This window comes from Ornithorhynchus anatinus, chromosome 1 (assembly GCF_004115215.2).
Source record: "Ornithorhynchus anatinus isolate Pmale09 chromosome 1, mOrnAna1.pri.v4, whole genome shotgun sequence".
Classification (NCBI taxonomy): domain Eukaryota; kingdom Metazoa; phylum Chordata; class Mammalia; order Monotremata; family Ornithorhynchidae; genus Ornithorhynchus; species Ornithorhynchus anatinus.
In genome coordinates this window covers 121,118,612-121,131,914 of record NC_041728.1, presented here as the reverse complement: position 1 = coordinate 121,131,914, position 13,303 = coordinate 121,118,612, and the positions used below count along the sequence as shown (strand labels likewise).

At 43.8% G+C, this 13,303-nt stretch overlaps 1 protein-coding gene across 4 annotated transcripts in view; it reads left to right on the top strand.

The window, feature by feature from the left end:
• The window catches only part of ST6GAL1 (ST6 beta-galactoside alpha-2,6-sialyltransferase 1), a 215,678-nt gene that overhangs the window by 180,385 nt on the left and 21,990 nt on the right, over positions 1 to 13,303 (top strand). For all 4 annotated transcript variants that reach the window (XM_029059048.2, XM_029059039.2, XM_029059057.2 and 1 more), the window contains one exon: positions 8,739 to 8,840. In XM_029059048.2, coding sequence (XP_028914881.1) covers positions 8,739 to 8,840 — 102 coding nt within the window. The remainder of the gene's footprint in view (positions 1 to 8,738; positions 8,841 to 13,303) is intronic.

Below are 13,303 nucleotides of genomic sequence, written 5' to 3'. Positions count from 1 at the left end.
ATCCCCCCTTTACCTCTCCACAGCTAAAGCCTCATTTTCCCCTTTTCCCTCTGCTCCTCCACCTCTCCCTTCCCATCCCCACAGCACTGTACTCGTCCGCTCAACTGTATATATTTTCGTTACCCTATTTATTTTGTTAATGAATTGTACATCGCCTTGATTCTATTTAGCTGCCATTGTTTTTACGAGATGTTCTTCCCCTTGACGCTGTTTAGTGCCATTGTTCTCGTCTGTCCGTCTCCCCCATTAGACTGTAAGCCCGTCAAACGGCAGGGACTATCTCTATCTGTTGCCGACTTGTTCATCCCAAGCGCTTAGTACAGTGCTCTGCACATAGTAAGCGCTCAATAAATACTATTGAATGAATGAACTGCCCCAGATATCTCTGGTGCCCAGGGCCAGGGCCCCCATGGAGGCTTAGCAGAAGAGGAAATGTCCCTTCTGGCAGGGAGAATCTTACTGAGGTCCTATAGAGACAGTGCGCCCATAGAACTCACATAATAATAATAATGGCATTTGTTAAGCACTTTCTACATGCCAAGTACTGTTCTAAGCACTGGGGTAAATACAAAGTAATCAGGTTGTCCCATGTGGGGCTCAGTCATAATCCCCATTTTACAGATGAGGTAACTGAGGAACAGAGAAGTTAAGTGACTTGCCCAAAGTCACACAGCTGACTAGTGGCGGAGCTAGGATTAGAATCCATGACCTCTGACTCTTAAGCCCATGCTCTTTCTACTAAGCCACACTGATTCTCGTTAGTGTCCCTTCACCAGCTGTGTTCTGGGCCCTAAGGCCCACTACTCTACCAAATGGTCATCCAATACAAAGAAGTAATACATGTAAACTCATGTGTTCCAAATATCTGACTTGGGTAGATGCTGGCTCTTTGGCTGTAGGTGCTGTTTTGGGTAAACACATCATCTCAGAAAAGGACAAGCCTTGCATGCTCATGGTATGTAATGGATTGTCCATGTTCTAAAATTCTTCTCACCTATTGATAAAATCTCACCACCTGAATACTAAGGGGAGTGCTTTCCCCTCTTTGCCTTTTTCTCCCATCTTTCTCTCTCCCTGATCTCTTCTCCCCTTTCTTCCACTCATTCTTCCACTCACTCCCCTTCTCCTTTCCCTTTCTCATCTCTCTTCCTTTCTTCTCCTCTTCTTTTCCTCATTCTCCCTCTCTCTGTTATCCTTCTGCCTCTCTTCCCACCCTGAATTGAGCACATTATGACTCTGTCTGGTTAACTTGAGCCAGTATTTATACTTGAGGGAATAGGGCAATCCTTGGGAGGGATAGAAGGCAGGGGTTTCATGGCATGTTTCAGGAAACACTTTGTGGTTGCTGAACATGACATTGTGACTACAGCAGCCTTCTTGGGCATCTACTCTGTGCAGCTTAAAACATTGAAAGGTCAATTGAAGATTTCACCCCAATTAAAAGTGCCCGAGATTTGGAGAGAAGAGTGCCGGCATTTGATTTGTTTGCATTTGTTCCCTTGAAAATAATCATTTTTCACTTGGGTGACAAAATCCAGGCCTGTTTCAAACTGTAAGAAAAAAATGATCAGCCATATTCTCTTCGTCCTTTGTTTCTTGAATGCAGTCCTATCACATTTCAAAGCTTTCGTATTTCATTTTCCATGAGTTATTATTAGAACTGGCTATTTTAAATGAAGGGGTTTTAAAAAAAAATCTAAGAATGGCACCATCTTTAAAAAAACCATTTTTTTTAAAGGGTAAACACAGTAATCAGTTTAATTTCTCCATTTTTCCTCTGTGTGGATCCAAAAAGTGTTTTAATGGACAAAACATGAAGTAGATTTAAATATACCCCTGTAAACATGGTCTGTGAGGAGCAGTGTTATATTATCATAAACCAAAGATGTCAAACGACTGTAGAAGTATTATTTTAAGATTCTTTGCACTCCTCAGGCTGGGAAAGCAAATTTCTACTAACAACTCATCTTTAGAGGGGAAAAAGAGGAAAGGAAATATGCCCAAGGGTATAGTATGTGCCTAAAACCAATCCCCTTCCTCACTGGGTTTTTCATAAAGCTATGGTGCCACAACATTCTCTTCAAGTGGTGATGACTAATGAAAAACACACTAAATCCCTTTCTCTGAGAGTCGCCTGCTGAAATAGAATTTAGAATATAAATTAGAGTGAAATTATCTGTGATTGTCCTGTGTTTCAGCTGCTGTCAACTTTAAAAAAATCTTTCACTTTTATTCCATAGGTAGGTAAGGACTATAAGATGTGTTCATTGTAAAGTACAAGAAAATAATTTAAAGAAATTAAATTTGTGCTAGGGGTTAGCCATTTTATCTTTGTTCCATTCTCTCTCTCTGCTAGATGGTAAACTCACTGAAGTCAGAGATCATGTCTATCTGTTCTATTTTACTCTCCAAAGTGCTTACTTCAGTTCTCTGCCCACAGGAAGAGCTCAATAAATATCATTGGTTGTTTGATTGCATCCCCAATTGTCAAAGATATTGGAATAAATTAAACAAGGTGAACACAGGATCTTGGTAGTTTTTTTAAAAAAAAATCATTTTTTTTTTTAAAAAAGAAAAGGTACAGGTTACATCACATCTCATTCCTTATTTATCCTCCCAAAGGTATGGGATTTTTGAAAGTATGTAATTCTTTCTAAAGAAGCCCATACAATAAGCAGTTTGAAAACACTGAAAGGAAGGTAGTGTGCGCTTACTGTTACTCAAACAGTTCCAACAAATTTTCTGAAGTATTAATAATTAAATTGAATTATTTGCTAAATAAGGCTCTTTCCTTACATATATGGTGTATTTCCTCTCCATCCACAATCACAATATCCCACTGGAATGTTCTATTTCTAAAATGCCTACTAGCCTAACATCTTCCCCCTTTGGAGTAAATATGGTATATTGTAAAGTTTAATGCTAGTCTACAATTTACACCATTTCTATTGGTCTTTCAGGCTGTGTTTACATTAACTCTGCTTGACGCTCTTCCGTATCCAATGGGCTGATGCCCTAGAACCATTTTTACCTTCCTTGCCTTTTGACAGTATGACTCTCCATGCTGCCCAATGGCCTGAAAAGAGCCCAGTTGGTTACTGAACTAATTGTTCTTCTTTAGGTAACAATTAAAATAAGCATGCGGGTCCAATTTTCAAAAAATAATGGTGACATTTTTTTTAAAAAAATCTACAAAGATAAATTGCCTATCCTTTTAGTGCTTAGCAACTAAAGCTTGAAAAAAAAAGATGAAAGGCTCTAAGCAGAATTAAAGAAATGAGTAGTGAAGCTCTATCTTGTCAACAATTTTAGGGAAAATGTAGAGCATTTTTTTTCTTCCCACACTGCCAGCTAGGACGGACTGAGGACCCTAACATGATTTAGAGTTTAAAAAAGGAAAGAAAATGAAAAACAGATGTAGGCAGACTCTTACAATAATTGGTCCTTGGACAGGCAACAAGACAGGACTGCCTTGTTCTGGCACTGAGGTCGTGAAGGAAACAATTAGATGTGAGAGATAGCACAGAGAAAAGGCTGTGTTTGAAAAATGAGTCCGCCAGTTCTAATGTTCAACGAATCAGTGATATTTGTTGAGCTCATATTGTATGTAGAGCCCTGTACTGAGCACTTGGAAGAGTACAAATAGAGTTGGTCAAGCAGCCTGGTGGAGTCATTGAGAGATGGCCTCAGATGGAAGCCAAGCTCTTGGGGGGAAGAGTGTAACAGCCCCCTAATGCTTCTAACTCTCCAAAGTGCCCAATCCCCTGACTTAAGAAGACGGAATATGTAAAGCTTGACCAAGCCGATCGCTGAGGTGAAGGAAGGAATCAATAAAATAAACCTTAACAGAGATGCCAAATTTTCATTTTAAGCTTGGGGTGATATTTAGGCATAAAACAATGGGGGTGGGGCTTTGAGGGGACAGAGAAAAAAAAGGAGAGGGAAGGGAGGAAAAAGAGAGAAGAGAAGAAGGGGATTAAGAGGCACACTTCCTTTTTTTGCTAAAGTGTCAACTCCCTGAAGGCAGGGATTATGTATACTAATACTACTGTACTCTCAGGTATTTAGTGTAGTGTTGTGCACACTACAAGCACTCAGTAAATACTACTCCTGCTCCTGCTCTCAGGCTGTGGACTGCTGTGGGTAGAAATCCAGACACTAGGCCTCATCAAACTCATCCTCACCTGCCATAACTCTGCCCTGTCCTCCACTCAGCACCACTGCTGCTCCTCCCTCATCAAGGCTCAAGATCATTACCAACCATTTCAGACCTTTAGTTACCCTCTTCTTTCTTGATCTTTATCACCTTGTCAACTACTTTGAATCAAAACCATTAGGTGTGAGCTGCCCATAATCTCCCCATCACCTTTCTGACTCCCATTCCCACACCCACTTTCTCATCTTTCTCATTTGTCTCTCAATAGGAGATCTCCCTCCTGCTTTCAAAATCTATCCTCTCCACATGCTCTGCGAACCCCATCCCTTCTCACCTTCTAAAAGCAATTGTGCCCATTCTGCCCATCATCTTAAATCACTCTCTTATCTGATGAGGTCCTGCTCTGTTTTCCAACATGCTCATTTCTCTCTTAGCCGTAAGGGGGGAAAAACAACAACAAACCTTTCTCTTTTCCTCTTGGTATCATCCAGCTCTCTTCCTCCGATCCCTGTCCTAACTCCTCAAACAGGTTATATACACCTACTACTTCACTCCTTCTCCTCCAGCTCTCTTGTTGAACTTCTGCAATCTTTTTCTACCCTCTTCCACTTCACTAAGACTGCTCTCTCCAAGGCAAAAAATGACCTTCTTGCCAAAACAAATATCCAAAATCTACTCAACCTTTTGGCTTCTGTGGACAACCCACTTCTCTTGCAAACACTCCTGAACCTTGGTTTCTCTGATATTGTTCAGTCCTGTTTTCCTCTTACCTCTCTTGTTGATCCTTCTCAGCCCTTTCACTGGTTCTTCCTCTCTTTCCGTCTTCTTTTTCCTCTCTTTCCCTTCTCTTCTCAATTTATTCATGCTCCCTTGTGTATTTCATCCACTCTTGTGACTTCCAACTACATCCACTATAAGGATGACTACCAAAATTGTCTTGCTAGCCCTAACCTTTCTCCTTCTATGAACATCTCCATGGATGTCCTGCTAGCACCTCAAACTGAAGATGTCCAAAAGGGAACTCTGTATCTGCACTTCTTCACTCCAATCTAACTCTTCCATTACCATAGACAACACCAGCATCCTGCTCATCGTCACTTGATATTACCTTTTAATCAATGGCACTTATTGAGTGCTTACTATTTACAGAGCATTGTACTAAGCATTTGGGAGAGGTAAGACAAGTTCCCTGCCCATAAGGAGCATTCAGCTAATAGAGAGGGAGTCAGACAATCAAATAGTCAATTTTATATATATTGAGTGCTTATTATGTACAGAACACTGTACTAAACACTTAAGAGAGTATAATACAACAGAACTAGCAGAAACATTTTCTGCCCATAACTAGCTTACAGTCTAAAGGGGAGACAGACATGAATACGAATCAATAATTTATAATATATGATTTAATGATATGTAACATAGGCGTTGTGAGGTTAGGGTGGGGCGAATATCAGATGCCCAAAGGTCACAGATTGAAATGTATAGACGATGCAGAAGTGAGGTGAGCTGGTGCAAAGATAGCTTAATCGGGGAAGGCCTCTTGGTGCCTTCAATAAAGCTTTGAAGCAGGGTAGAGTAAATCATCTGTCGGATTTGAGGAGAGAGGCTTTTCCAGGCCATTGGCAGTACGTGGGTAAGGGGTCGGTGGCAAGACATGTAACATGGAGGCACCGTGAGAAGTTTAACACTAAAGGAGCAAAATGTGTGGGCTGGGTTGTAGGAGAGAAGCGAGGGGTGGTAGAAAGGGCCAAGGGGATGGAGTGCTTTAAAGACAATGGTGAGGCGTTTCTGATTGATACAGAGATGGATGGAAATAGGAGTTTTTTGAGGAAAGGGTGACATGTCCTGAATGTTTTTAAGTCCTTCTTCGGAGAAAGCAGCCAGGGAGACCATATCATGTGGGGAGAACCAGGTTTCAGTGATGGTGAGGAGGAGTGACTGAGACAGGAAGAGGCGAAGGATGAAGGGGAGCTTCCCCATGCTGGAGCGGGGGTTCACAGGCCACACTTGGCAGCAGCTAATAATAATCATGTTGGTATTTGTTAAGTGCTTATTCAATAGTATTTATTTATTCAATAGTATTTATTGAGCGCTTACTATGTGCAGAGCACTGTACTAAGCGCTTGGAATGAACAAGTCGGCAACAGATAGCAACAGTCCCGGCCGTTTGATGGGCTTACAGTCTAATCGGGGGAGACAGGCAGACAAGAACAATGGCAATAAATAGAGTCAGGGGGAAGAACATCTCGTAAAAACAATGGCAACGAAATAGAATCAAGGCGATGTACATTTCATTAACAAAATAAATAGGGTAATGAAAATATATACAGTTGAGCAGACGAGTACAGTGCTGAGGGGATGGGAAGGGAGAGGGGGAGGAGCAGAGGGAAATGGGGGGGAAAAGAGGGTTAAGCTGCGGAGAGGTGAAGGGGGGGTGGTAGAGGGAATAGAGGGAGAAGGGGAGGTCAGTCTGGGAAGGCCTCTTGGAGGAGGTGAGTTTTAAGTAGGGTTTTGAAGAGGGGAAGAGAATTAGTTTGGCGGAGGTGAGGAGGGAGGGCATTCCAGGACCGCGGGAGGACGTGGCCCAGGGGTCGACGGCGGGATAGGCGAGACCGAAGGACGGTGAGAAGGTGGGCGGCAGAAGAGCGGAGCGTGTGGGGTGGGCAGTAGAAAGAGAGAAGGGAGGAGAGGTAGGATGTAGAGCCTTACTTACTTACATACTTACTTACTTACATACATAGTAAGCACTTACACAAAGTGCTTACTATGTGCCAAGCACTGTTCTAAGTGCTGGGGTAGACACAGGGGAATCAGATTGTCCCACGTGGGGCTCACAGTCTTAATCCCCATTTTACAGATGAGGGAACTCAGGCTCAGAGAAGTTAAGTGACTTGCCCAAAGTCACACAGCTGACAAGTGGCCGAGCTGGAATTTGAACCCATGACCTCTGACTCCAAAGCCCGTGCTCTTTCCACTGAGCCACGCTGCTTCTCATAGAGGGGCTATAGAGGGGATAGTGTGGAAAGGGACTGCGTGAGGGGTAGGGAGGGTTTGGATGGGAGTGAGTTTTGCGGAGCCAGTGCGAGAGGAGGGGGATGAGGGGTGGCACCGGGACAGGAGAAAAGAGAAGGGAGGAGGGGTAGGAAGCGGTTGGATGGGAGCAAGTTAACTTGGAGCCATGCAGAGGGAAGGGGACAAAGGATGGGGGTCCATATGGGATGGGGATGGGGAGGACCAGGGCTGGCACTGGGGCAGGATTACAGGGATGGGTCAGGGAGGAGCTGGGTGATGAAGGGGCACGGGAGGGGATTGAAGGGTCATGGTGGTCAGTGAGGCAAACAACAGTAAATGCTACTTAATAAATAACAGCAATAACAACTTAATCTAATGATACCCAGAGGAGATGGTTGAAATTGTCCTTGGGCCATTGACTCTGAAAAGGCCAGTGATTAGGGGAGCCCTAGGGTAATAGTTGAATTGCCTCTGGGGCGTGGATCAGGAAGAGTCCAGTGTTTAGAAGATTGTCATTAGAAGAGCCACTGTTTGGCCCTGGGGATGGATATGAGAAATTCCTCTCCATGAAAATCCCCTGAAGTCAGCCCTTGCCTCACCCCATATTGTCCTGCGAGCATCCTGGGAAGATCATGAGGGTCAGGGCTCCAGAGCTACTGTGATGGTGGTCTGCACCTCACAAGTAAGTCCCTTGCCACTTTTGGCCCTGCCATAGCCACAGCTACTGAGGTTGCACACCCAACCCCGCTCCACTGTTGTTGGCTGGATTACCTCCATATCACATTAGCCATGGGGGTAGGATTGAGGTGGATGGGGAGAGAATCCGTTTTCATGGGTGTCTGGTGGGGGACAAGGAGGAACCTAATATGCCCACTCTTGGGGCCTGATGGAAGTTTGAAATCCAGCTGCAGTGTTGGGGTCCTTATCACCTCTTCTTCCTGCCCTCAAGGGGCAAAGAGGTGGGTCTGCTATTTTACTCTTCCTCTTAATAATAATAACAATAATAATTGTGTTTTTTAAAGTGCTTACTAAGTAACAAGCTCTGTACTAGATGCTGGGGCGGATACAGTATAAAATAGATGACAGTCCCTGTCCCACACCTAATGGGGAGGAAGAACTAGTATTTAACTCCCATATTACAGAGGAGGAAACTGGAGTAAAGAAAAGTGAAGTGGCTTTCCCAAGGTCACACAACAGGCAAGTGTCAGAGCTGTGTTCAGAACTCAGGTCCTCTAACTCCTAGGCCTGTGTTCTTTTTGTGCTTTGTCTTTTTTCCTATCTCCAAGAGGTGGGGTAGATTGGCTATAGCTGTCCAGTCTGCCCCTTAGGCTTTCTTTCCCCTGTGACCCCGTGGTAGCTAGGACTGTCAGCAGTAGGCTGCATTTTATAGGGTCTCAGTTTTGTGATGAGTTTTCAATCGCCTTGGTCTGAGAGCTTTGGAAAGGGGGTTGGTTATGATCTGTAATTGAAAGTTATATCATGGAAAACCCATTTTAATATTTATGCTTTTTTTGAGCTAGATTCTCTATTTCTAACTCTGTATTTTTAATCTTGTCTGTCATTTCAGCTAGTAACTGTGGAAGAGCAGCACTTTCTTAAAGGAAGTTTATATAATAACGGGATCCTAATTGTGTGGGATCCATCCCCCTACCATTCAGAAATTCCTGAGGTAAGTAAGAATTCTCCAGTATTTTCATTTGTTGCCAAGAGTCTTGCAACTCTAATAAGAGAACCATTGCTGGGCCTCAGTTCAATCAACGAGTCATATTTATTAAGTGCTTACTATGTGAAAGAACGCTATACTAAACACCTGGGAGAGTACATTATAGTAGAATTGATAGGTCCGTCCCCTGCCCACAAAGAGCTTACAGCCTGGAGATGTGTCAGACATTAATAGAAATAAGTAAGTTGCAGATAAATTCTGTGGGGCAGAGGGAGTGGTGAATAAAGAGTGAAAATCCAACTGCAAGGACTGTGCAGAAGAGAATGGGAGAAGAGGAAATAAAGATTCAGGGGAGGCTTCTTGGAGTTGTGCTTTTAATAAGGCTTTTTAGGTGAGGAAAGTGATTGTCAGAAGAGAGAGGGCATGCCAGGCTAGAGGCAGAAACAGGTTGAGAAGTCGACAGAGATAGATGAGATCAAGGTACAGTGAGTAGTTTGGTATTAGAGTGAAGTGTGTGGACTGTTTGTAGTAGGAAATCAAGGATGTAAGGAAAGATGGGACAAGGTGATTGAGTGCTTTAAAGCTGATGATGAGTTTCTGTTTGAAGCAGAGGTGGGTGAGCAACCACTGGAGGTTCTTGAGGAGTGGGGAAACACTGAATGTTTTTGTAGAAAAATGATCCAGCCGACAAAGTGAAGTATGGATTGGAGTCGGGAAAGACAGGAGGCAGGGAGGTCAGTGAGGAGGTTGATGCAGTAATCAAGGCTGGATAGGATAAGTGCTTGGATTAATGTGGTTTGAAAGAAGAGGAAAGAACAAATTTTATCCGTGTTGTGAAGATTGAACTGACAGTATTTGATGACAGATTTTATATGTGGGCTAACAATAATCATAATCGTATTTATGATGTCTGCTGTGTGAGCTCGGGCAAGTCGCTTCACTTCTCTGGGCCTCAGTTACCTCATCTGTAAAATGGGGATTGAGACTGTGAGCGCCACATGGACCAGGGACTGTGTCCAACCTAATTTGCTTGTACCTACCCCAGCACTTAGTACACTGCTTAGTACATAGCAAACACTTAAAAAATACCATAATTAATTATTCAAGTGTGCCAAGCACTTTACTAGGCAGTAGATGAAATGTGAACATATGGGACAAAGTCCCTGTCCCAAATGAGACTCACAAGCCAAGTAGGAGGTAGGACAAATATTGAATCTCCATTTTACTTATGAAAAAACTGAGACAGCAGGCAAGTGTCAGAACTAAAATTCAAACCAAGTCCCTATGACACCCAGACTGGTGCTCTTTCCGTAGGTCTTGGAGCCCATAATTGTATCTACCCCAGCGTTTAGAAGGTCTCCATCACCTTGCCCCCTACTACTTCACCTCCCTTCTACTGCCCACCCGGTACACTCCGCTCGCTCCTCTGCCACTCACCTCTTCACAGTCTCCCGTTCGCGCCTGTGCCGCCGTCGACCCTTGGCCCATGGTCTACTGCTGACCTGGAATGCCCTCCCTCCTCACATCTGTCAAATTAACTCTCTTCCCTTCTTCAAAGCCCTACTGAGAGCTCACCTCCTCCAGGAGGCCTTCCCAGACTGAGCCCTCCCTCTCCCTCTGCTCCTCCTCTCCTCCCCATTCCTCCCATCCCGCCCTCTGCTCTTCCCTCTTCTCCTCCCCTCAGCACTGTGCATAACTGTATATATTATTTATTACCCTATTTATTTTGTTAATGTGTATATCACTATGATTCTATGTATCCTGATGATGTCTGCTCTACAATGCTTGTTTTGTTTTGTTCTCTTTTGCTTTGCTGTCTGTCTCCGCGGTTTATACTGTAAACCCATTATTGAGCAGGGATTGTCTCTATCTGTGGCTGAATTGTTAAATTTAAGTGCTTAGTACAGTGCTCTGCACATAGTAAGTGCTCAAAAAATACTATTGAATGAATGAATGACAATAGTAGTACTGTACTAAGTCCTGGGGTAGGCACAAGATAATTAGATTAGACACAGTCCCTACTGCTGTGTAAAATGGGGCTCACAGCATTAATCCCCATTTGATTTTTGTCATTTTAATTTAAATAATCTGTCTCAAAAAGACCTTTAAAATCAGGAAAATACTAACCTGTACTCCTGAAATCTTCTAAATAGACCTGTTATATGTCTTATAAATTGCACTGGTGCTGTCAGAAATCCTCCATTGTACATGGTGCTCTAGGATGTGGAAGACAAATCATAATTGCAGAAAGAACTCCAACTATAAAAGCCCTTCCTGATATTTGTGCACTGGAGTTCCACATAGATTTGGGCATATGAAAATCTGTATTTTATTTCCTGTCAAAAACTGGGTGATAAATGGTTGAGAATAGCATTTTAGATTTGTTTCATCTTAAAAATCTTTACTACTTTCCCTCTTCTTCATTGTCCTGGCAATATGAGAACAGAATCTTGTCTTATGAATTCAGCAGGACACATGGACCCCTGTGACCACTTTCCATTCTCTCTCTCTCTTTTTTTTTTTTTTTTAGCACAAATCCATAGGAAAGAGAATGGGACTTGGGAAATTTAGGATAAAGAACATTTTCACTCTTAAAAAAGAAGATCATTTTAATTTAATATTACACAGGATAATAAAAAGGCTTCAACCTTGTTAGGCTAGGGAACAGAAACTAAGATTTGTGTGAATCTCATGTTTTATGCTTCTGAGTAGAGAACAAAAGTTTCTTCAACCTCAACTTTTAGGATGAAGGGAAAGAGATTCTTTTTTCAGAATACCTGACAGGAAGAATGGTGAATCACTAAAACCAATTATGTAGTAGTCTCCTTTCTTGAAGAATAAAAGTTTAGTGACATCTTCTTTTAGAGCAAGGATTGGAGCTTGAGTCTCTTGAATTCCAGTCCTGTTCTCTCTCCACTAGGCCATGCTGGATATAGCAGTGACATGAGGAGCAGCTTGGCCTAGTGGAAAGAGCATGGGCCTGCCAGTTAGAGGCCCTGGGTTCTAATCCCAGCTCTGCCACTTGCTTGCAGTGACCTTGGGCGAGACTCTTACTTTCTCTGTGCCTCAGTTTCCTCAACTGTAAACTGGAGATGTCTTGTTTTGTTGTCTGTTTCCCCCTTCTAGACTGTGAGCCCATCGCTGGGTAGGGATTGTCTGTTGCCAAATTCTACTTTCCAAGTGCTTAGTGCTGTGCTCCATCACCCCTTCCCTCCTCCCCTTCTTAACTTCTATCTTTAACAACTCACTCTCCAATGGCTTCTTCCCCTCTGCCTTCAAACATGCCCATGTCTCCCTCATCCTAAAAAAACCCTCTCTCGACCCCACTTGCCCTTCCAGTTATCGCCGTCTCCCTACTACCCTTCCTTTTCAAGTTCCTAGAATGAGTCGTCTACACTCACTGCCTAGAATTCCTTAAATCCAATTCTCTCCTGGACCCCCTCCAATCTGGCTTCCATCCCCTCCACTCTACCGAGACTGCTCTCTCAAAGGTCACCCATGACCTCCTTCTTGCCAAATCCAATGGCTCCTACTCTATCCTAATCCTCATTGACCTCTCAGCTGCCTTTGATACTGTAGACCATCCGCTTCTCCTCCACACTTTGTCTCACCTTGGCTTCACGGACTGCGTCCTCTCCTGGTTCTCTTCTTATCTTTCTGGCCGCTCATTCTCGGTCTCCTTCACGGGCTCCTCCTCCCCCTCCCATCCTTTAACTGTAGGAGTTCCTCAAGGGTCAGTTCTTGGTCCTCTTCTGTTTTCCATCTAGACTCACTCCCTTGGTGAACTCATTTGCTCTCACGGCTTCATCTATCATCTCTATGCAGATGACACTCAAATCTACATCTCTGCCCCATCCTCTCCCCCTCCCTGAAGGCTCGTATCTCCTCCTGCCTTCAGGACGTCTCCACCTGGATGTCTGCCTGCCACCTAAAACTCAACAGGTCCAAAACTGAGCTCCTCATCTTCCCTCCCAATCCCTGTCCTCTTCCTCACTTCCCTGTCACTGTGGATGGTACAACCATCCTTCCCATCTCTCAAGCCCACAACCTCGGTATCATCCCTGACTCGGCTCTCTCGTTCACCCCACACATCCAATCCGTCACCAACACCTGCCGGTCTCACCTTTATAATATTGCCACGATCCGCCCTTTCCTCTCCACCCGAACGGCTCTCTTACTAGTACAAGCTCTCATAATATCCCGGCTGGATTATTGTGTCAGCCTTCTCTCTGATTTCCCTTTCTCCTGTCTCTCCCTGCTCCAGTCTATTCTTCATTCCGCTGCCCGGCTCATCTTCCTGCAGAAACGCTCTGGGCATGTCACTCCCCTTCTTAAAAACCTCCAGTGGTTGCTTATCAACCTCCTCACGAAACAAAAAGTTTTCACTCTAGGCTTCAAGGCTCTTCATCACCTTGCCCCGTCCTACCTCTCCACCCTTCTCTCTCTCCACTGCCCACCCTGTAGGCTCC